Here is a 24,175-nt window from a genome sequence, read left to right as displayed (position 1 = left end):
TCTCTCTCTTTCTCTGCCTGCTTTCACCTGTGTTTGCTAATAATTATGCGTTAGGAGAAATAGGTGGACAGCAATAAAAATAATATCTAAGTGATCCATAAATAGGTCTTCAAGTCCGTTTTGGTATTTGAAGTACCTAGAGTGTTGCCTGGGACAAAGTAATGAGTCAGTAGATTTTTGTTGAGTAGTTAGTTTGATTGATAACCAAGCCGGTCATTAAAACTGTATTGCTCTCTGGGATGGCCAAGTCTAAAATCTCCTTAAATTGTTCTAAATTAAGGTTCTGAAGCTCATCCTGACTGTCAAACTGCATTGATTACCACAATATTGGTAATAACAGAGAGTTGTATTGTTTTCTGAGTGATGGATTGACATATATACATGTTACACTTTTGTTTCTGAAGGAAGTAGAAATTCGGAACAAAGACCTGGAGGGACAACTGTCTGACTTAGAGCAACGTCTGGAGAAAAGTCAGAATGAACAAGAAGCTTTTCGCAATAACCTGAAGACACTCTTAGAAATTCTGGATGGAAAAATATTTGAACTAACAGAATTACGAGATAACTTGGCCAAGCTACTAGAATGCAGCTAAGGAAAGTGAAATTTCAGTGCCAATTAATTAAAAGATACACTGTCTCTCTTCATAGGACTGTTTAGGCTCTGCATCAAGATTGCACACACACAAAAAAAAAAAAAAAATTTGAATATCACTCCTCCAGGAGGAGGATCTTTTGAAAATTGGAATTGTATATTTCACTGTAAATTTTAGAATCCAGCTTGTAGCTAGTTGGGGAAAAAAGAGATGAAAAACTTGAACTACAAATTACCTCCATGTATATTATTGGCCATAGTTAACTAGAAAGTTATAAATAGACACTTAATGCAATCTTTTTTCCTGATATTAGCCAATGGGAGAATTAACAATGTCTGGGTCACATCCCCTTTTTGTGTTCAACACAGTGAAGATTATCTGCTTTTTAAATTAATTTATTTACGATATCTAGAGCTGTGTTTTGTGCAAAAACTTAGTGATGAAAGCCTGTCTTTTGTTGTAATCTGAATAATTTCTCAGGATATTTTTGCACTGCTGAGAAGCAGTGCCATTACCAATTAATTCTTGCCAGGAGTGAGAGAGAGCTGTATCTTTAATTGAAATATACTATAACTGGGTGTATAGAGTTCTTCCCTTTTTTGTGCTGGAAGATATTTCACTCTGGTGACTACTCTGGTACACTCTGATGTTCTCTAATCTTGTCTGTTGTATAGTTTACTTTTCCATATTGATTCCATGTATTTATGAGAAGATACTGTCTCCCATTTTATTACACATTTTAAAGCCAACTAACGAAGGCAGCTGAGTCCCTCAGAAATTTTTCTTTTTAAATTTCTAATAAATTTGACACACAGTACTGAAATACAGCAGCCCGTCATTGACGGTCTGGTCTAGCAATGTTAAGTATATTTACAGAATATGCAGTTACATTTATTTATATATTTTGCAAGAAATCTTTTCTGAATGATCAATGCATTTCAATTTACGAATAATAATGGTTATTGGGGAACTGTTTATTATAGATAATTTTAAGGTATATAGCTATTTTAAAGGGGATCCATTTACATCAAACAGCTGATCAGAGGACTCTATCTAAATTGTGATCGTGGCAGATAGAGATGGAGTTGTGTACTCTATCTGGCTCTACACATCAATCACATCTTGATTCAAACCTCACAAGGCAATATTCTGAACTGTTAACTAGGTATTTCAAAACAGGAATTAAATTCAATAGGCTCTTCTCAGTGAACAGGTTTTAATGTTGTTTTGATGTAATTTTAAAAGACTTTTAGCAAACATGCATTTCTTTATATGATATATTTCTTTTATGAAGCTATTTTAAAAGTAAGCCAAGTGCTGTCTAGTCTGCTTATAAAGTAGGAATTGCATCAGAGTACATATATTCTTGCTGTACAATGCCTGTGATGTTGAGGAGGGTTCTTTTTTAAAGTGTATGCTTGAGTATCTGACTCTATGGAGTCTATAAATGCACTGACTTCTTGTTTGTACCCCAAAATGATCGAATTGTTAAGTACAAAATTAAGCTAATTAACCAATTTGTAACCATTTTTTCACTCATAAACAGCTACTCAATACTAGACAATTTTGTTTTTTATGTATGTGTATGTACGTAAATACATACATATTAATTTACATTAGAGTGAAAAATAAATGGTTTGTTTCTGAAGTTAGTTTCTAAAGTGAGTTTTCAGGTGTCTGAAAAATTTATAACAAACAATCATCATGTATTATATGTGCTGTAACATCATGTACGTTATCTCCATCTCTTTTAGGATATTTTCCTCTCCTATTTATTATAGGGAGAATAATTTAGATACACATGCTCAGAGCTGAGATATTTCTCTGATAAATCAGATAACAAAATGTATTTGATTGATGGAATTTTGAAGTAAATGTGATTTTATCCATCAGTTTCTGAGTAACAAAGAGCACCAAGTTTTAATTTAAATAGGGGATTTAACACTGGGGATCAGGGAGTTTAGTTATGAAGAGTTAAAAAAATTAAAAACCAGTGTAAGCTGTTGAAATGGCAAGTGAATTATTTTAATGATGTAGTAAAATATTTTTAAATTTTGACATAGTGATCATTTAATGAAAAAACTCACCAAAATGTCTCCATTTGAATTGTATTGATAATGTGGGACATATGTGTAATTCAATATATACATATACCCATATGTATATACAGAAAATTATTTTTAATACTTTCCTACTGATATGAAATTTAAAATTGGAAATTTTGTGAGTGTTTTTCTTGTCCAATAGAGCCTAATTGTTTCCTTTTTTAATGATTTAACAATCTCTTGAGGGCTGCACCTTTAAATTCCCAGATTGTCAATAGACATGTACAGTATATGGGATAAGGTGGACACAAGTGCACATATATATAAAATCTTCTTAAGACTTTTAACTATTCATTTACAGTAGGAGAGTATGTAGAAATCATCATCCACAAGTCATAATTAGGTTGTGTGCCTACTGTAGCTTTTTCCATTTCTGTATTATATAAACATTTGCATATTAAAATTTGATTTTTCCCAGAGACAAGTATTATATACTGTATCTGTATTGAAATCAAACTGTGGTAATATATTTCTCAGAAAATAATGTTGGGGACTGTAGCCTGAACATGTGGACTTGAAGCGACCTGGAGGAGGAGGTTGATCCCGTTGTGTATAAGTTAATATGTGATAACTCTCGAATCTTGTACAAAAACAAAAATTGAAAAAAAAGAAAAGCAAAAATACAGTTTTTATTTTGAAATACATTTGTTCTCTGGAGAATGTACTTTATCTTTTTTTCCTCCAGTCTTTTACAGATATTTAAAAGCATTTAAATGATGACAGCATTTACTTAAATCTTTCAGGTGCTACTGGATTTTGCATTAGTGTGTTATGTTGTGAAATCCTAACTTTGACATAAAAGGTTTTATAAGTATTCCCCTGCCTGGAAAATTAGTTTTTGTTCTCCTCTCTCTGTCTGTCTTTCTCTTTTCCACTTTCTTTCTGCAGACTAAAACATGCTCACGAAGTTGCATCTCTCCTTGTCTCTGTAGAAGATCTCCAGTACCATCATAGATTTGATGTTCTGCTGTCATTGAACTGTTGGGAAGCAGTTAGAGGAAAAACTCACTTTTTTTTTCAGGTGGAAATAAAAGGAACACTCAAAATTAAGCCACCACCACCACTACCTTTAAAAACTAGTTTCTTTGCCCTGTTAAAATTAAATGTATTCTTTAACATGTGGGCTACAGTCTCCCATGTTTTTATTTACCTCTGAGGTATATACACTTCAGTCACTTATCTCCTTGTGGTCCTGATTTTGTCAGTAGTGGAATGGGAGGCAGGTTGGCGAAAAGTTTGTTTGATGGCAGTGGATTATTATTGTCGTTTTAATCATTGCATTTATTTGATATCAAATGATTTTGACATCCTGAAATTCTGTGCTTGAAGTCATGAAATGGTTTTCATTGAATTTTTGCCTCCTAAACGTATAGCATGAAGTAAATTAATTTATACAAAATCTTGAAGAAACCTTTTGGGTAAGAAGTAGTTGAGATTGACACTTTTAGAAAATTTCTCAATTTCTAAATTTAGAAATTACTGGAAAAGGAAAGGATGTGTAATTCACCTTACTCCAAATTGTGAAAGTGTATTTTTCCTAATATTCATGTTAAACTTTACGTTAAAATTTTTATGATAGTTTTTCTTCATGAGAAACTGATATATAGATGTCACGCAAATACAAGCAAAGTTACTGAATTAAAGTAGTGGGTACTTAGCATTTTTTGTTTGTATATTACCTAGTACAACAGCTAAAAATCATGTCCCAGAAAACTCAAAAACTCAATCAGCACTACACAGCCTAGTGGTTTCCGCTTAGTACACTAAATAGAAAAAAAAAAAATTAAGTTATTTTTACTAAAAACATGAACTAAGGAAAAATTGTGTCTGGACTAGAATAGACAGAAGGCCACAAACTCCTAGTCGACTTCTTGTCAAGTCTCTGATCTCTGTAAGGACCTCTTCTTTAGGTTAAAGGACACACCACTCCTCGGCCTTTTGGCTAAGATCAAGTGTAGGTTAAAGGACACATTCTAGAAAACACCAAGATTATATCTGGGTGGGAAGAGGATGTATTTTGTGAAAGCAGATGCAGAAAAAAGAACAGGAACGTCCTGCCTTCAGTTTTTATCTAAGACATATTAGGATAGCCAGAGACAAAGACCAACTATCTCCTACCTTGCTGCTGCTTTTAACCAAACAGACTGAGATGGCACTAATGAGTTTCAGAGACTTTCAGAAAACCCTGTCACGTGTCTTGTCAGGATTTGTAACCCCATATAAGACACGTGACATTCAGAACTCACCATTTTGTGGGGTTCTGACCTACCTTTTTTTTTTTTTTTTTTTTTTTGAGATGGAGTCTCACTCACTCTGTTGCCCAGGTTGGAGTGCAGTGGTGCGATCTCAGCTCACTGCAACCTCTGTCTCCCAGGTTCAAGCAATTCTGCCTCAGCCTCCCGAGTAGCTGGGACTACAGGCGCCTGCCACCACGCCTGGCCAATTTTTGCATTTTAATTAAAGTCGGGGTTTCACCATGTTGCCTAGGCCACTCTCAAACTCCTAACCTCAAGTGATCCACCCGCCTCGGCCTCCCAAAGTGCTGGGATTACAGGCCATGCCGGGCCCTGACCTACTTTTGTCAGTTGTTTTCATATCAAATATACCCAGGGATAGAAATATTGCTCTGTTTTCTTCTAACAACATGAAGTGAAGATAATGGGTGCCTAATAAATGCAAATATAAGGCCATTTCTGTAGCACAGAAAAATGTCTTTTGTGTTTTTTTATCAACATTCATGGTTTTTCTCGTTATCTGTGTATTATAACTACATTACTATATACACAGATATATTGTCAGTTACTCTATATGTCTTGTGGATATGACTTACTTGATTATTCTACCTTAATGTATAAAGAATGACTATCTCAGGAAGCATGACTAGAAAGTAAATGTGGTTGAAGTGAATGTTTTCCCTATGACTTCAGTTTGAAATGGAACATCAAGAAGTATGTATTAAACATCTGCTATGTGATAGGCACTGTACTAATGACATTTTATTTCTATGGACAGTGGCATTTCCAGGGGTATTCCTGTGGGAAGGGGAGAGGCTCAGATGATTCTACCTGCTGTTCCCATGGTTACTGGTCTAAGAGTTGTAGAACAACATGGTAGCTCACTAGCAAATCAGTCTTGGGGTTATCCAGCACACTGGTGAAAAGGTGGAGGTATTGCTTATATTTGTGGTACAGTTTTTTTGGCTTTTCTGCCTTGCCTTTCTAGAGTATCTCTGTTAGGGCACTTGTTAACTAAATATTTCATATCTGCTCTTCTGAACATCTTCAGCCTTCCTTGGTGTTTACAGTACTTCTTACGAAGTTATAAATTATACTTTCTTTGCAGGTGTCATTTATGCAATATATTTTGGACTCAATTTTTTTTAAAACTTACCAACTTCCAATAATCCAATGAAAGTAAGTAATTCTTTATGTGCATAATTTTAATCTATAAAATTTAAGTAGCAAACTATTCAGCCTTGGGAAAGCAGCTAATCTCTTAAGTTTTTAATGAAATGAGTTGTAAACCTGTAAAACTCATCCCCCAACACTATATAGTAGTTCAACAGGAATGGGTTTTGCTGTTAGTACTGGGTGACTTTGTGGTCAATTCTGGTTCTGCCAGAACTTAATGTCTTTCTTTCTTTCTTTTTGAGGCGGAGTCTTGCTCTATCCCCCAGGCTGGAGTGCAGTGGCGCCATCTTGGCTCACTGCAAGTTCCGTCTCCTGGGTTCACACTATTCTCCTGCCTCAGCCTCCCGAGTAGCTGGGACTACAAGTGCCTGCCACCACGCCTGGCTAATTTTTTGTATTTTTAGTAGAGACAGGGTTTCACCCTGTTAGCCAGGATGGTCTCGATCTCCTGACCTCGTGATCCGCCTGCCTCGGCATCCCAAAGTGCTGAGGTGTGAGCCACCGTGCCCGGCCCAGAACTTAATGTCTTTCTAGTTTGATCAAACTATTAGATCAGTTGCAGAAGTAACTCATGGCTCTAGGATCTTCAGATAGATGGTAACAAAGATCAGGGTGAAAACACTTCGTGGTTTTTGTTGTTGTTGTTGTTGTTGTTGTTGAGACTTAAGAGTTTTTCCCTTGTCTCCCAGGCTGGAGTGCAGTGGCACGATGTCAGCTTGCTGCAACCTCTGCCACCCAAGTTCAAGCGATTCTCGTGCCTCAGCCTCCTGAGTAGCTGGGATTACAGGTGCACGCCACCACACCTGGCTAATTTTTGTATTTTTAGTAGAGATGGGGTTTTACCATGTTAACCAGGCTGGTCTTGAACTCTTGACCTCAGGTGATCCACCCACCTCAGCCTCCCAAAGTGCTAGCATTACAGGGGTGAGTGAGCCACTGTGCCCAGCCTCAAGTGTTGAATTGTTAACCTTTCTTATTGTAATAAAATGTACATAACAAAATTTGCCGTTCTAACAATTTTTTAAGTGTATGATTCAGTGACATTGAGCACATTCACAACATTGTGTAACCATCACCATGTATCCCTTTCCAGAACTTTTCATCATCCCAAACAGAAACTCTGTACCCACTTAATAATAGCTCCCTATTTCTTCTACCCTCTCCACCCTCCCCACCTGCCCCTGCAGCCTGTGGCAACCTCTGTTCTACTTTATCCCTCTATAAGTTGGCTTATTCTAGGTACCTCATGTAAGTGGAATTGTATAATATTTGTTTTCTTTGTGTCTGGCTTGTTTCACTTAGCATAATACTTTCAAGATCCATCCATGTTGTGGCATGTATCAGAATTTCATTACTTTTCAAGGCTGAATAATTTTCCGTTGTGTGGATATATGATTCTTAATTCATCCGTTGATGGATACTTGGGTCAATTCCACTGTATGGTTCTTGTGATTGTTGCTGTTATGAACATTTGTGTACAATTTATCTGAGTTCTTGCTTTCTAGCATTCTTGTGGCTATATATGTAGGGGAGGAATTGCTGGATTATATCAGAATTCTATGTTTAACTTTTTGAGGAACTGCAAAAGGATTGGGTTTGAATTAGGTAAACCTAAAAGAGTTGTAGAACAAGGTGATAGCTCACTAGGAAATCAGTCTTGGGGTTAGTGTCTGGTTAATAGAATGGTTAATAGACCTGTGTGTAATTAATTGGCCCCTGAGTCATGCCTTTTATCATTTCTTTCCTAAAACATTTATTAAGCACCTACTTTGCCGCAGGCCCCATTTTGGAATACAAGCTATAGAGAGAAGCTCGCAGTTCATTGCAGAACACAGTTACTTTGCAGTGCACAAGTTATAAGACAAAGGAGAACACTAGCACAGGGCAGTCCAGAGGGAAGAGAGCTTGGGAAGTCTTTCCCAGAGGAGGTGACATCGGCTTGAGGCTTGGTGGAGGAGCAGGAGCTGGCTAGTTGAAGAAGAGGTAAAAGAGAATTGCAGAGAGTGTGCTGTGCAAAGGCTCAGAAGACTGACGAAAATATTGGGACATATGGAAAGTTAGAATGGATCAGTACAGCTGAAGCATAGGATGTTAGGGAAGGTCATGGCAAAAGATGGAGATGCTCTAGCCAAAGGCGAGAGCAGGAAGAACTTTGTAAGTCATTTTAAAGATTTCCATTTCATGCTGAAGGTAATGGAGAAATAGTGAGGATTTTTTTTTTGCAAAGAAATGATATAATCAGAAATATATTTTATATAGCTTTTATGTATCTACAAAAATTAAAAATTATAAAAAATAGGCCGGGCACAGTGGCTCACGCCCATAATTGCAGCACTTTGGGAGGCCGAGGTGGGCGATCACTTGAGGTCAGGAGTTCGAGACCAGCCTGGCCAACATGGTGAAACCCCATCTCTACTGAAAAATACAAAAATTAGCAGGGCGTGGTGGTGGGCCCCTGTAATCTCAGCTACTCTGGAGACTGAAGCAGGAGGATCACTTGAACCCGGGAGGCAGAGGTTGCAGTAAGCCAAGATCATGCCACCTCACTCCAGCCTGGGCGGCAGAATGAGACTCCATCTTAAAAAAAAAAAAAATTATAAAAAATAATATGTTGTATAAGTCAGGCAGCTATGTAAATCACAGTCCCTGTTGAGAGGCTGTGTTATGGCAGTAGCGGTGGGAATGGATTCACAGAGTCTATAGGCGGTAGAACCAGTAGGACTTCTTGACTAATTTAGGTGGCAAGGAAAAGAGGAATGTAGGATGCTTCTAGATCTCGTGGACAACCAGATGAAGAATCTCATTTCCCCAGAGAGTGAATTCAGGAGGGCAGAAACTCAGTTTTGTGAGTTCTGTTTTGCATTTTACATGCCTATCGAATATCCAAGTGGAACTGTGGGTCTAGATGGAGCTTGAGAGATAACTATGAGCTGGAGATAAATATTTGGGAGTTGTCACTTTATGTAGTGGTAATTGAGGGCATAAGAAATGGAGAGAATGCAGGGTGAAAATGTCACCTTGGGCCAGATGCAGGACAAGAGCTTGTGAAAGGAATGGCCAAGAGAGATGGGTGGACAACCAGAAGAGTGGGAGCTCACGGGAGCTTGAGTGGAGTTTCAGAAAGCCAGATTTCACACAGAAACATCAGCAAATCAACTTTGTGTCTCGAGGTGATGGTATTTAAACTGTGTTCTGTTGAGATCCTTCATTAATACTTGGTTTTGAAATATATTTTAACATGAGTTAAAAACTAACAAACTCAAATATGGTGTTTCTAACATTTTAAAACTTTGAAATCCAGCAAACATCAGTGCCAGGGTAACTGTTTTTTTGTGCAGATGCCAGAATAAGGCCATCTCTGGTAAATTGAAGAGCTTCCTGGTATTTCAAGGTGAGCTGTTAAAAGAACTGGTACCATTTCTCAGTGTAAATCAGGGCTTTCTCAATGCTCTGTCACTGAAACAAAATACAGAAATAGGGTCTACATAAGATAACTTCTATCTTCTGTAAACCTAGTCTCAAATGTTTGTTTATGAAAATAATTTATATTGAATGACTTACTGCTTAAGTGTGACATCCCATTCCTTCTGTTAATATATGGGGCTTTGATGTTGTCATTTTTAAGGGATGGGGAGGTGTATGTAGCCAAGAAGAAGTTAACCAACACCACTTTCTTTCTGTGGCTTATTTGCCTCTCCAAGTTTTAGAGGCTTGTGTGTATTGTGTTTCTTTTTACATGTATTGTTTTGATACTGAATACACCACAAGGACCATGTAACTTTGTGTTTGCATTGCTATAGAAAGTTTAGAGAGTTAATATTTCTGTTATCTTAAATGGTCCCAACTCTTTTTTTCATATTGACTCATAAACATAACTGCATACAAATTATCTCTGATAGAAGTGCTCTCAAATTATACTCTGTATTTGGTTTTAGACGACTGTATGGTATTTGATTTTTATTTCGACTTTAAATTACAATTAAAATGAGTTTGAATTTCTTGAGTAGACGTGACTTACACTACTTGGTCAACAAATTGAGCATGTTCGACGGTCCAGGAAGAAAAAAGGAATGATCAGTACTCAACATTGGCTCCAAATAACCCACAAAATTTGCAGATCACTTGCAAATTTTCTAATAAAGTCTAACTTTTAAACAACTTTTGTTTATATTTTTCTGCTTAGTGATTAATAGTGGTCTCCTGTAGCAGAGCCTTTATTTTATAATTACAATCTATGCATTAAAATCTCAGCATTATACATAATAGTATAAAGCATAGAACTACATAGTCTATGGTACATGGCCAACTACTCCGTCTCACAACAGTTTTCATACAATTTCATGACCTCAGTGTTAAATTGTTATCCCCATTTTATAGATGGGGAGTCTGAGGTTCAGCAAGATAAAGTGATCAGCCAAACAAGAGGCAGAACCAGGAATAAAATAGGTCCTCTGCCTCCTCTGCACCTTTCTCCATCATGCCTGAACTGACCTGTGGGTATTTTTTAAGAAGGCAGGTACAAAAGTTTATCAGTTTTCAATATTTATCAATCTATCACTTAACGAGAAGGATCGAATGGTTTTCCATTTCACAATAGTATTATGTCTTCGAATTTCACCCTACCTTTTTTTTTTTTTAGGAGAAACAAGTTTAATTTTAATTATGTAAGTGGTTCATGTATACTTTCTTTTTGTAATTGTTTTTAATAATACAGGTAAAGCAAAAGTCATCCTTGACTTCTCAGTTCTATCCCTAAAAACTGTTACTATAAGCTCTTTAATGTCTATCCTTTCAGCATTTTATATGCATTTGTATACAATATGTATGTACTTATAGAAACATGTAGTTTTGGAGGGCAAAGAGTCATAAATTTTATATGGTATGTTTTATTCTACAATTTGCCTTTTTTAACTTAATCTTATTAGACGATCTGTCCAAGTTGATACATACAGATCAACCTTATTCCTCCTAACTCCTTCAGAGTATTATTTCATTTTACGGCTACATATGATTTATTTAAACATTTCAATATTTTTTCTTTTCATTTTCATCCTACCCACTTCTTCTCCACCTTGAGGCTACTTGTTAAATGTTAGCAATATTCAGGAATAATTAGTACCCAGTCACCAAATGTCTTGCAGTGCTTCTAATGTCTTCTCTCACTGGGGAGAATGAACTGCAGATGAACAAATGTTCCTGAAAACTAAAACTCAAAAATAAGTTTTACTAGCTTTGATGAAAATCTTTCCAAATTATACTCAAACAACATCTAGCAACATACTTTGGACATAATAATTGCACAATAAATGTGTTAAATGACTGTACATGTTTACCGCCTTAGGAAAGAGAAGACGCCACATGTAATTTTTTTTTTCTGTTTTTTTTGTTTTGTTTTGTTTTGTTTTTTGTTTTTTTTTTTTTGAGATAGAGTCTGGCTCTGTTGCCCGAGCTGGAGTGCAGTGGCGAAATCTCAGCTCACTGCAACCTCTGCCTCCCAGGTTCAAAGGATTATCTTGCCTCAGCCTCCTGAGTAGCTGGGATTACAGGTGCACACCGCCATACCCAGCTTATTTTTGTATATTTAGTAGAGATGGGGTTTCGCCATGTTGGCCAGGCTGGTCTTGAACTCCTGACCTCAAGTGATCCACCCGCCTTGGCCTCCCAAAGTGCTGGGATTACAGGCATGAGCCACCACACCCGGCCACCACATGTAAATTTTAACTTTTGCTCAGTGACTTGATCTTTCAACTATTGTATGGTGTCACCATCTGGAGATGCTTGGGGATCACCAAGTTTAAAACCCAAAGTCCTGTGCTTTGTAGCCTTCAAAGTAGGAAAGTAAAAGGTAGGATTAAAAAGGAAAGAAGGAATAGGGAAATGTTTGAACCCCAGTATATCCAGACATTTCTCTCTCTTATGTCAAGAGCCTTTTGTCTCCCGATTGGTGGCTTTGCTTCTGAAAGCATCCTCTGCCAGTTGGCTATTCAGTCAAACATCTTGTGAATACCTACAATGTCACTAGGTACAATGCCAGGCACTGGAATGCAAAGATGGGAAGACACAGTCCTGTCCTCAAGAAGCTTATAATCTAATGAGGGAAGCATACATGTTAACCAAGAAACAATCAGACATCAATGCTGTTATGAAAGGAATATACACAGGAGAGAATTAGCCAGTATCACTGAGAAGGTAACATTGAAACTAAGTGTGAAAGATGAATAGATGTTCACTTTGAAGATTGGAGTGATGGAGGAAAGCAAGCCACACATTTGAATTCACAGTCCTGACATACAGTCTAGCTGAGCTTGGGGAATCAGAGAAAACACGTCATACAGAGTCCAGACTATGGACTTTGTTTCATGTCCTCAGCACTTCTGACTTTTCCCAAAGGCAGTGGAAAGCCACTGAAGCCTTTGAGGAGAAGACATAGCATGACTGGATGCACGTTTTAGAGACAGTAAAACATTCTGGCTACAGTATCAAAAATGGCCTAAAGAAAGCTTATGGGGCCAGGCGTGGTGGCTCACACATATAATCCCAGCACTTTGGGAGGCCGAGGTGGACGAATCACTTGAGGTCAGGAGTTTGAGACCAGCCTGGCCAACATGATGGAACCCTGTCTACTAAAAGTACAAAAATTTGCCAGGCATGGTGGCACTTGCCTATTTCCAGCTACTCAGGAGACTGAGACATGAGAATAACTTTAACCCAGGAGGCAGAGATCGCAGTGAGCTGAAGTCACACCACCGCTCTCTAGCCTGTGTGACAGAGTGAGACTCCGTCTTAAAAAAAAAAAAGAAAAAAAAAAAAAGGTTTATGGAAGGCCAGGTGCAGTGGCTCATGCCTGTAATCCCAGCACTTTGGGAGGCCAAGGTGGAAAGATTGCTTGAACCCAGGGGTTCAAGACCAGCCTGGGCAACATTGTGAGACCTCGTCTTTATAAAAATTAATAATAGTTTCTTCAGAAAGCTTATAGAAAACCATAATCAGGAAGTTTTTTTTTTTTTTTTATTGTAGCAATCCAGGTAAGAGACACAGAAAACTGTAAATGATGCAAAAACAGCTGAACTGAATATGAGAGATGTTCAAGAGGTATGTGATGGGATGATATTTTGAAATTTGGATTTCTGCTGCTTTCCTGGCATTTATTGTTCCTTTCAACAAATGTATTCTACTCACTTGGCCCTCAGGTTTGGGTTATTACCATAGTAATGAAAGGGTCAGTTCTCTACTTTTGAATTTCCCACCTCAAATGAGATTTTTTTTTTTTAAATGACACCCCCCATGTAGCAAGGAGGGAGAGTGGAAGGAAATGAGAGGGTGGCACATATCACTATGGAGGGGCCCTGAGCACAACCTCCTCTCCCTGGTTGCCCAGTACATCAGCCTTAGATGGTAGCAGGGAGGGTAAAAAAGTGAACCTTCAGACAGGATAGGAGATTGAAGAGCAGAGGACGCCCATGCTTCAAGTTCCAGGTGTGACCTACAGAAGAGTATCCTTGGGCCAGGGTGATGCAGCAGCCACTGAGTGGAAATGAAAACATGGTGTTTTTAAGCTAAGAGGGGCCCCACACATTTCTTGGGGCTCCAGTGTGGCATAGGAAGACATCTGAAATGTTTCCATTGCTCTAGCAGGTATGACAAAAGAGCTACTGTGTTAGATATGAGGACACACGTTCACCTGGGTGGATATGGGACCAAAGGCAAGATGGACATCTCAGTGGATGCTGGTAGAGAAAGGAGCCAGTGACCAGGGCCAGAGGGAGCCCACTGTCTGAGCAAATGCCAGCATAAATCAGGTGAATCAAGAAACAGAACCCCTGGCTGGGCACGGTGGCTCATGCCTGTAATCCCAGCACTTTGGGAGGCTGAGGTGAATGGATCACCTGAGGTCAAGAGTTCAAGACCAGCCTGGCCAACATGGTGAAACCCCATCTCTACTAAAAATACGAAAATTAGCTGGGCGTGGTGGCGTGCACCTGTAATCCCAGCTACTTGGGAGGCTGAGGCTGGAGAATCACTTGAACCTGGGAGGGGGAGGTTGCAGTGAGCCGAGATCGTGCCATTGCACTCCAGCCTGGGTGACAAGAGTGAAACTGTGTCTCAAAAAAAAAAAAAAAAAAAAAAAAGAAACAGAACCTGCCACACCCCAACCCCGAATTGCTTGAACACTGCCATCACTTAGATGTAACCCGAGGGAGCAGGTGGCAGAGGAGAAACCTTAAATTCTCTGAGTTTATATTGACTTGACAAAAACAATGTTTCTACTGCTAGGTAGAAAAATGAATTTTGGAACAAAATTTAGAAGAACAAAATTATATTCTTTGCATTCCCTAGTTATGACCTGAGAAGATGTTCCCACTACCAATAGACATTGCAGGATGTGATACCACTCTGGAGGACTTTGAAGCTTCTGGATTTGGTTGAAGAAAGATGCTTTGGACATTCTGAATTTGAGTTGCTTCTCCAGAAGTCTTATGTATCTGAAGCATGGGAGAGAGTATAACCTGGGGAAATAAGTTTGGGGATTACCAGAAAAGCAGTGGGTAAGGCCATGAGCAAATGAAATCAAATAGAGGATGAAGAGAACAGGAGCCCTAGCAAACCCTGACAGTTAAAGAGTATGCAGGGAAAAGGACTTGGAAAGGACCCTGTAAAGAAAGATCCAACATGACCTGAAGAAGAACTGGTAAGCGATGCCAGATAATCAAACAATCAAAGCATCCAGCCCAAGGATAGTTCAGGGTTGCACAGAAACTCTTTATCATGGTTTTTTGTTTGTTTGTTTGTTTGTTTTTTCTGAGACAGAGTCTTGCTCTGTCTCCCAGGCTGGAGTACAGTGGCACGCTCTCACCTCACTGCAACCTCTGCCTCTAGGATTCAAGCAATTATCCCTGCCTCAGCCTCCCAAGTAGCTGGGATTACAGGCACTCACCACCACACCTGGCTAATTTTTGTATTTTTTAGTGGAGACGGGTTTTCGCCATGTTGGCTAGGCTGGTCTTGAACTCCTGACTTCATGTTATCTGCCCTCCTCGGCCTCCCAAAGTGCTGGGATTACAGGTGTAAGCCACCATGCCCGGCTTTAGGCTTTTCTTATTGATCAGGAAATTATCGGCCTCACATTGGAACTTAAGACAATGTTCTCATTGCCCAGGGATGCCAGGAGGCTGACTGCAGGGGCTTATTTGTGCTAATGCAGTGCAGCCTTACTTGTCATAATGTTACTGCAAGGTAAATTATAGTTCACATACACACAGAACACTTCTGTGTGCTTTGTCAACATGCTGTTAGGATTTTTTCACTGTATTACCCAATTCCCCTTTTAAGAAAAGATCTCTCTTTCAAATCATTGTCAGACATTAGGACTAGATGAATTTATCCTTTTTGGCCTATGGGTCTTCTAGGCAGAGGACTACATGAATCCATCATTCCCTCTTCACTCTGGCTCCTGGGAAGCTCAAGACCAGATTTGGGGCTTAATTGCTATAGTGTTCCTCAGATAGTTTCTGTAATTCTAGTGTTTTCTTCCTCTTAGCCCTTACTTATTTGTTCCTGCTCCTATTTCTTGATCAGTTTTTTGGTCCTGTTATACTGGTCTGATGGTACCTGTGTTTTCATCAAAAGTTACTTCAAATCTTTGGTGCATTTGGCAAGATACAGAATAGCCAATTGAAAAAAAAAGTCTAAGTCAGCTGGCTGTGGTGGCTCACACCTGTAATCCCAGCACTTTGGGAGGCCAAGGCAGGAGGATCACTTGAAGCCGGGAGTTCAAGACAAACCTAGGCAACATAGTGAAGCCTCATTTCTACAAAAAAGAAACCTAAAAATTAGCCAGGCATGCACCTGTGGTCCCAGCTACTCAAGTGGCCGAGGCCAGAGGATCACTTGAAACTGGGAGGTCAAGGCTGCAGTGAGCTATAATGCACCATTACACCCCAGCCTGGGTGACAGAACAAGACCCTGTCTCAAAAAAACAAAAACAAAACAAAACAAAAAAGAAAAATATCATAATTGCACAGTTTTTAAAAAAACTATCTTTAAGGTTGACCATTGACATATAGCTGATGTCTTCATATATTAGTTATAAAGTTCATTCTGATAAATAATTCAGGGAAGCTTTTTCCCAGTAGTCAATTTATATATCAACAATAGCAAAAGTAACACTTGATTGCTTGATGCTATAGGACATTTAAAGAGCCAGAGTGATGAGGGAATGATGGATTTATGTAGTTCTCTCTGCCTGGAAGGAAGAGATTAGGACTAGATACAAAAAGGACAAATGTATCTAGTCCTAATCTCTCACAATAAGTTGAGACAGAGATCTTTTCTTAAAAGGAGAATTGGGTAATACAGTGAAAAAATCTTCATAGCACATAACATACAGAAGTGTTATTTGTGTATGTGAATTACAATCTACCTTGCAGTAACATTATGGAGGTGAGTAAGGCTGCATTAAAGGTAACCCAATCCAGTGATAGGAAGCTTTCCTCTCTAGCCTATTATCTATGCTTATTTCTAATGACCGTTCTGGTTAGAAATGTGGCTACTAATATTGTAAGTCATTAGTATCAATTTTTCCTTCTTCAAATCCAGTGTCAAAGCTCATAACAAGCTGCTTGCTTTGACTGTTGAACTGTCGTGAGCAAACACTTTTGAAGGTTATCAGAATCAAAATGGAGTCAGTTGTGTTAAAAATTAGAAAAAGGGCAGGGCACAGTGGCTTACGCCTGTAACCTCAGCACTTTGGGAGGCTGAGGTGGAAGGATTTCTTGAGGCCAAGGGTTTGAGACCAGCCTTGGCAACATAAAAAGACCCCATATCTACAAAAAAAGTTTAAAAATTAGCCAGGCATGGTAGTACACACCTGTAGTCCCACTTGGGGGACTTGAGGGTCCTACTTGGGAGGTTGAGGTGGGAGAATCACTTGAGCCCAGGAGGTCGAGGCTGCAGTGAGCTGTGATCACACCATCACACTCCAGCGTTGGTGATGGAGGAAAATTGTGACTCTGTCTCAAAAAAAATAAAAAATTGGCTGGGCACAGTGGCTCGTGCCGGTAATCCCAGCACTTAGGGAGGCCGAGGTGGGTGGATCATTTGACGTTAGGAGTTCGAGATCAGCCTGGCCAACATGGTGAAACCTGCCTCTACTAAAAATACAAAATTAGCCGGGTGTGGTGGTAGGTGCCTCTAGCCCGGCTACTGAGGAGGCTGAGGCAGGAGAATCGCTTGAACCCGGGAGGCGGAGGTTGCAGTGAGCTGAGATCACACCACTGCACTCCGGCCTGGGCGACATAGCGAGACTCTATCTCAAAAGAATACAAAATAAAAAGAGGAAAATAAAACCCTAACAAATAGATCCAGGGAGGGCTATGAAGAGAGGGTTCTCACTTGCATGCCTGATAACAAAAGCTATCACAAAAGACTGCAAAACCCACAACCTTGCACAAAGGCCATCACAATCTTACACAAAAAATATTTCTATGAGGACATTTGCTCAGCAACTACCTGTCCAACCTCAGTCACCACTGTTGTTGATCTTCGTAGTTTAGAATAATCATTTCAAAACAATTATGTAATCCGTAATCCTCCTCATTTTTCCTTTAAAACCTTTGTCTTCTTTTGCCTCCCTGAATACACACATAGTTTGGTATGGCACTCATATTCCTATTGCAATGCCCTATTCCTGAATTTTTTTTTTTTTTTTTTTTTTTTTAGAGAGCCTCTCTGTTATTTAGGGTGACACAAATAGTATCTGGAAGCAGGACCTGAAGTAGGATCAGTTTTGGACAGAGCTGGCAATTCTCGATACCAGTGTGCAGCACTTACAGGAGCCCTTTGAGCTCTCCACTTTCGCAACTCACCTCTTCTGCCCTGGTGAGTCTTCTCTCAGGCTGAGCCTCCCTCTTTTTGGTAGAGGCTTTAAAAATTTTGGGGGGATCACTTTGGTTATAAGCCTACCTTAGTAAAAGACCTTAAAGGTTGGGCATGGTAGCTCATGCCTGTATTCCCAGCACTTTAGAAGGCAGGTGGATCCTTGAACTCAGGAGTTCGAAACCATCCTGAGCAACATAGCAAAATCTTCTCTCTACAAAAAAGACAAAACTCAGCCAGGCATGGTGGCATGTGCCTGTAATCCCAGCTTCTTGGGAGGCTGAGGTGGGAGGATTGCTTGAGCCCGGGAGGCAGAGGTTGTAGTGAGCCAAGATGGCGCCACAGCACTCCAACCTGAGTGACAGAGTGAGACACTGTCTCAAAAAAAAAAAAAAAAAAAAAAGGACCTAGCCAAGCACAGTGGCTCACGCCTGTAATCCCAACACTTTGGGAGGCCAAGGCAGGCAGATCACCTGAGGTCAGGAGTTCCAGACCAGCCTGGTCAACACGGTGGCACACCGTCTCTACTGAAAATACAAAAATTAGCTGGGCATGGTGGTGGGCGCCTGTAATTCCAGCTACTCAGAAGACTGAGGCAGGAGAATCACTGGAACCTGGGAGGTGGAGGTTGCAGTGAGCCGAGATCACTGCTACTGCACTCCAGCCTGGGTAATAGAGTGAGACTCCATCTCAAAAAAGAGAAAAAAAAAGGACCTCAGATGCCTCCTGGGATGATAAAACACTTTTTGTTTTTTTCTGGCAAGTTCTTTTTGATACAAAGACAAGTGTCTTTCTGGGTTGAGCACTCCGAATTCTATGGAATTTACACTCTTTGAGGCATGTTTTTTCTGGTGAACTTACTTTTTAATTTGATATTTTGTTTGAGCTGCAAACCTGGCTTAAAATTTTTGTGAACACTCTTACCCTGGTTTCATTTGGTTACAGGCATCTGTGATTTGACTCTTTTCCCTTGCTTGTTTCTGAATACCTTCTGAGAGCAAAAATAAAAATTCTAAATAGTGGGCACAAAATGGCTAATTAAAAGCCACTAGGGCAGCCACCACCATCTAAACATTGGTCCAAAGTCCTGACATTCTCTGATGGGATTTATAGGATTGTCTTTGCTCTCAAGATGTTAATAAGAACAGAATGAGATTCTCAAACATTATGGCATGCCACGTTTTCTGGGACTGAAGCCAGTTACATATGACCAGTTCTTGTGCATATTTTTTAACAGACAAAGTACATCATGGAAAATTCAGAGCCAAAATGGTGATTATTTTAAACTCTCTTAAAAAACCTTGCAACTATAGAGTTAGCATATAGAGCCTTCTGAGTTCTTTGTCTGCCTCTCTCTATTTTCTTTTTTCTTCTGCCTACTTTGAATCTGCTGACTTTTCTATTGGTATTAAGATAAAACTCACTGTTTATGGCATTCCAGAAAAGGTATTGGGCTGGGTATGGTGGCCCATGCCTGTAATCCCGGCGCATTGGAAGGCCGAGACGAGAGAATTGCTTGAAGCCAGGAGTTCAAGACCAGCCTGGGCAAAACAGCAAGACCCCATTTCTATCAAAAAAAAAGAAAAAAGAAGTATTTTACAGTCTCTGGACATGGTGGTGCATGCCTATAGTCCTACTTACTTGAGAGGCTGAGGCAGGAGGATCACTTGAGCCTAGGAGTTTGAAGCTCCAATGAGCTCTGTTCATGCCACTGTACTCCAGCCTGGGTGACAGACAGAGACCCTGTCTCAAAAAAAAAAAAAAAAAAAAGAAAAAAAGATTTTAAAGCTCTTTCAAATTATTGGCTTTACACATCACAATAGCTCCATGGCAAGTAACAATCTAGAAATCTTTGGGAATGTAAATTTAGGTTTGCCTGACTGATAATTGCATATTGTGATGAAATGGATAACTGAAGGATTGATAGTATAAAAGAAAAAGAACCAGATAAGGCCAGGTGCGGTGGCTCACACCTGTAATCCCAATACTTTGGGAGGCTGAGGTGGTCAAATCATGAGGTCAGGAGTTTGAGACCAGACTGACCAATATGGTGAAACTCCTAAAATACAAAATGCAAAAATTATCCTGGTGTGGTGGCGCACACCTGTAATCCCAGATACCCAGGAGACTGAGGCTGGATAATTGCTTGAAACCAGGAGGCAGAGGTTGCAGTGAGCAGAGATCGTGCCACTGCGCTCCAGCCTGAGTGACAGAGTGAGACTCTGTCTCATAAAAAAATAATAATAAATTTAAAAAAAAAAAACAGATAAATGTTTATAAAGTTATATACTCAGATCAAATATATCAAAATCTTGAGCTTAGAGCAATAATATGATATCTTTGTCCAGCATAAAAAATTTGCTTGGACCAAAAGGAGAAAGTCAAAACAAAAACAAAGCAAAGCCTTCTAAAATGTTTCCCTGCCCACATTGACTAGTCAAACACCCCAGGTTGGCAAAAGATAGATTGTTACTAAAAATACAAGGCCAACCAGGCGTGGTGGCTCACGCCTATAATCCCAGCACTTTGGAAGGCCAAGGTGGGCGGATCACTTGAGGTCAGGAGTTCAAGACTAGCCTGGCCAACATGGTGAAACCCCGTCTCTACTAAAAATACAAAAAAATAAAAATTAGCTGGGTGTGGTGGAGGATGCCTGTAATCCCAGCTGCTTGGGAGGCTGAGGCATGAGAGTTGCTTGAACCCAGGAAGCAGAGGCTGCAGTGAACTGAGATCACACCACTGCCCTCCAGCCTGGGCAACTGAGCAAGATTCTGTCTCCAAAAAAAAAAATACAAAGCTACTTAGATATTTTGTTTTTCTTATACAGTTTGGCCAGTCCTGTCTAAAATATAAACATTGAAAATTTAACGCTAAACTTATTTGAAACTAAGGAAAAAAGAGAAAAAAAAGGTGAAGGAGTTTTTTAAAAATCAAACTGCTATCTGCCTGTGGACGTCGCGGAAGAAGCATCGTTAAAGTCTCTCTTCTCCCTGCCATCATGTCTAAGTCAGAGTCTCCTAAAGAGCCCGAACAGCTGAGGAAGCTCTTCATTGGAGGGTTGAGGTTTGAAACAACCAATGAGAGCCTGAGGAGCCATTTTGAGCAATGGGGAACGCTCACGGACCCTGTGGTAATGAGAGATCCAAACACCAAGCGTTCCAGGGGCTGTGGGTTTGTCACATATGCCACTGTGGAGGAGGTGGATGCAGCCATGAATGCAAGGCCACACAAGATGGAAGAGTTGTGGAACCAAAGAGAGCTGTCTCAAGAGAAGAGTCTCAAAGACCAGGTGCCCACTTAACTGTGAAAAAGATATTTGTTGGTGGCATTAAAGAAGACACTGAAGAACATCACCTAAGAGATTATTTTGAACAGTCTGGGAAAATTGAAGTGACTGAAATCATGACTGACCGAGGCAGTGGCAAGAAAAGGGGCTTTGCCTTTGTAACCTTTGATGACCATGACTCTGTGGATAAGATTGTCATTCAGAAATACCATACTGTGAATGACCACAACTGTGAAGTTAGGAAAGCCCTGTCAAAGCAAGAGATGGCTAGTGCTTCATCCAGCCAAAGAGGTCTCGAAGTGGTTCTGGAAACTTTGGTGGTGGTTATGGAGGTGGTTTCAGTGGGAATGTCAACTTCGGTCGTGGAGGAAACTTCAGTGGTCGTGGTGGCTTTGGTGGCAGCTGTGGTGGTGGTGGATATGGTGGCAGTGGGGATGGCTATAATGGATTTGGTAATGATGGAAGCAATTTTGGAGGTGGTGGAAGCTACAATGATTTTGGCAATTACAACAATCAGTCTTCAATTGTTGGACCCATGAAGGGAGGAAATTTTGGAGGCAGAAGCTCTGGCCCCTATGGCAGTGGAGGCCAATACTTCACAAAACCACAAAACCAAGGTGGCTATGGTGGTTCCAGCAGCAGCAGTAGCTATGGCAGTGGCAGAAGATTTTAATTATCAAACAAATCTTAGCAGGAGAGGAGAGCCAGAGAAGTGACAGGGAAGCTACAGGTTACAACAGATTTGTGAACTCAGCCAAGTACAGTGGTGGCAGGGCCTAGCTGCTACAAAGAAGACATGTTTTAGACAAACAGTCATGTGTATGGGCAAAAAACTCAAGGACTGTATTTGTGACTAATTGTATAACAGGTTATTTTAGTTTCTGTTCTGTGGAAAGTGTAAAGCATTCCAACAAAGGGTTTTAATGTAGATTTTTTTTTTTTTTTGCACCCATGCTGTTGATTGCTAAATGTGATTAGTCTGATTGTGACGCTGAATAAAAGTCTTTTTTTTTTTTTTTTAATGTGCTGTGTAAAGTTAGTCTACTCTGAAGCCTTCTTGGTAAATTTCCCCAACAGTGTGAAGTTAGAATTCCTTCAGGGTGATGCCAGGTTCTATTTGGAATTTACATACAACCTGCTTGGGTGGAGAAGCCATTGTCTTCGGAAACTTTGGTGTAGTTGAACTGATAGTTACTGTTGTGACCTGAAGTTCACCATTAAAAGGGATTACGCAAGCAAAATCATGGAATTATTGGTTATAAAAGTGATTGTTGGCACATCCTATGCAATATATCTAAATTGAATAATGGTACCAGATAAAATTATAGATGGGAATGAAGCTTGTGTATCATCCATTATCATGTGTAATCAATAAACGATTTAATTCTCTTGAAAAAAAAAATCAAACTGCTATGGAAATTGCTTTACCCAACATTTTGGTCCACAGCCTTCATTAGATTACCTATTTGGGGAAAATACTGTTTGGTTGCATAAATAGGTCCCAGTTTTGTCTGAAATTTTGTCATAACTTGAATCCAAGTATGTTTTATTCATTTTTTATTTTTATTTTTATTTTTTTGAGGCAGAGTTTCGCTCTTGTTGCCCAGGCTGGAGTGCAATACCACAATATCAGCTCACCACAACCTCCGCCTCCCGGGTTCAAGCAATTCTGCTGCCTCAGCCTCCTGAGTAGCTGGGATTACAGGCATGAGCCACCACGCCCAGCTAATTTTGTATTTTTAGTAGAGACAGGGTTTCTCTATGTTGGTCAGGCTGGTCTCGAACTCTCCACTTCAGGTGATCCTCCTGCCTCAGCTTACCAAACTGCTGGGATTACAGGTGTGAGCCACCGTGCCCGGCAATCCAAGTATGTTTTATAGACTGGTGAGTTTGTATTACTATCTCATGAATAAAATTGTAAAATGAAAGCTGTAACATCTTCGTGTGTGTGTGTGTGCGTGTGTGTGTGTTTAGGTATGTTTGTGCATATGTACATGTATTATGTTGTGTCTGCATTATCAAATCTGCTGTGGTTGGCCAGAAATCATTAAGAAATTCTTTTCAGGTTGGGCTGGATACAGTGGCTCATGCCTGTAATCCCAGCACTTTGGGAGGCTGAGGTGGGCAGGTCACCTGAGGTCAGGAGTTCAAGACCAGCCTAGCCAACATGGTGAAACCCCGTCTCGACTAAAAATTAAAAAATTAGCTGGGCATGGTGGCACATGCCTGTAATCCCAGCTAACTCAGGAGGCTGAGGCCGGAGAATTGCTTGAACCAGGAGGTGGAGGTTGCAGTGAGCCAAGATCATGCCACTGCACTCTAGCCTGGGTAAAAGAGTGAGACTCCATCTCAAACAAAAAAAAAAAAAGAAATTCTTTTCAGATTGGCTTATATAAATGAGTGCTCATATAAAATATGTGGTAATTCAAGTGCCTTTTAGTTCACAGGACTTAAGTAAATTGTTTATAAGATGCTTTTAAAACTATAGGTAAAATAAAAATACAGATGTCTTAAGAAGTAGCAACATACATTTTTCCTAGGGTTTACTTGTCAGACAGTTTTATATTTGTCTCTACTAGATGTTTTAAGATGTCCAGGTTTGACACAAAGGTTATATAACTATAAACCCAGCATAAACCAGAATGATCTTTGTGTGTAACTCTTTGATATGTAAAACTAATTAAACATTGCTCATAATGAAAACAGCTTTATCTTATGAGTCATAGACAAAATACCTATATGTTTATATTTAAAGTTGTGACTTAGGTGAACACCTGATATTCACAGACTATAAAAATTGTTAATAGCAAAATAATTTGAACGGGTTCTAGGCTTTGTCTAATATGTCAGTTTTTATAAGTAATCTAGATAAATTATTAAATTGTGTAAATGTGAATGGTGTAAATA

General features: G+C 39.6%; 1 protein-coding gene and 1 pseudogene across 7 annotated transcripts in view; both read left to right on the top strand.

The window, feature by feature from the left end:
* The window catches only part of HOMER1 (homer scaffold protein 1), a 164,901-nt gene that overhangs the window by 135,996 nt on the left and 4,730 nt on the right, over positions 1-24,175 (top strand). The window contains exons 9-14 of one of the 7 annotated variants that reach the window (XR_004183756.1): positions 405-594; positions 6,041-6,111; positions 9,447-9,499; positions 13,126-13,200; positions 13,744-13,907; positions 17,827-17,985. Coding sequence is in view for 1 of the 7 variants with exons in the window: in XM_021939497.2 (XP_021795189.1) it covers positions 405-593 (189 nt within the window). In the remaining 6 variants the exon portion in view is untranslated. Of the gene's footprint in view, positions 1-404; positions 3,514-6,040; positions 6,112-9,446; positions 9,500-13,125; positions 13,201-13,743; positions 13,908-17,826; positions 17,986-24,175 lie in introns of those variants that run through there. The other 6 variants (XR_004183753.1, XR_004183757.1, XR_004183754.1 and 3 more) reach the window with 6 other exon arrangements.
* On the top strand, positions 20,791-21,992 carry LOC101024086 (annotated as a pseudogene).

The sequence above is a fragment of the Papio anubis genome, chromosome 5 (assembly GCF_008728515.1).
Source record: "Papio anubis isolate 15944 chromosome 5, Panubis1.0, whole genome shotgun sequence".
Taxonomy (NCBI): Eukaryota; Metazoa; Chordata; class Mammalia; order Primates; family Cercopithecidae; genus Papio; species Papio anubis.
Note: the sequence above shows the minus strand (reverse complement) of the source record. Positions and strands in the feature narration are given on the sequence as shown.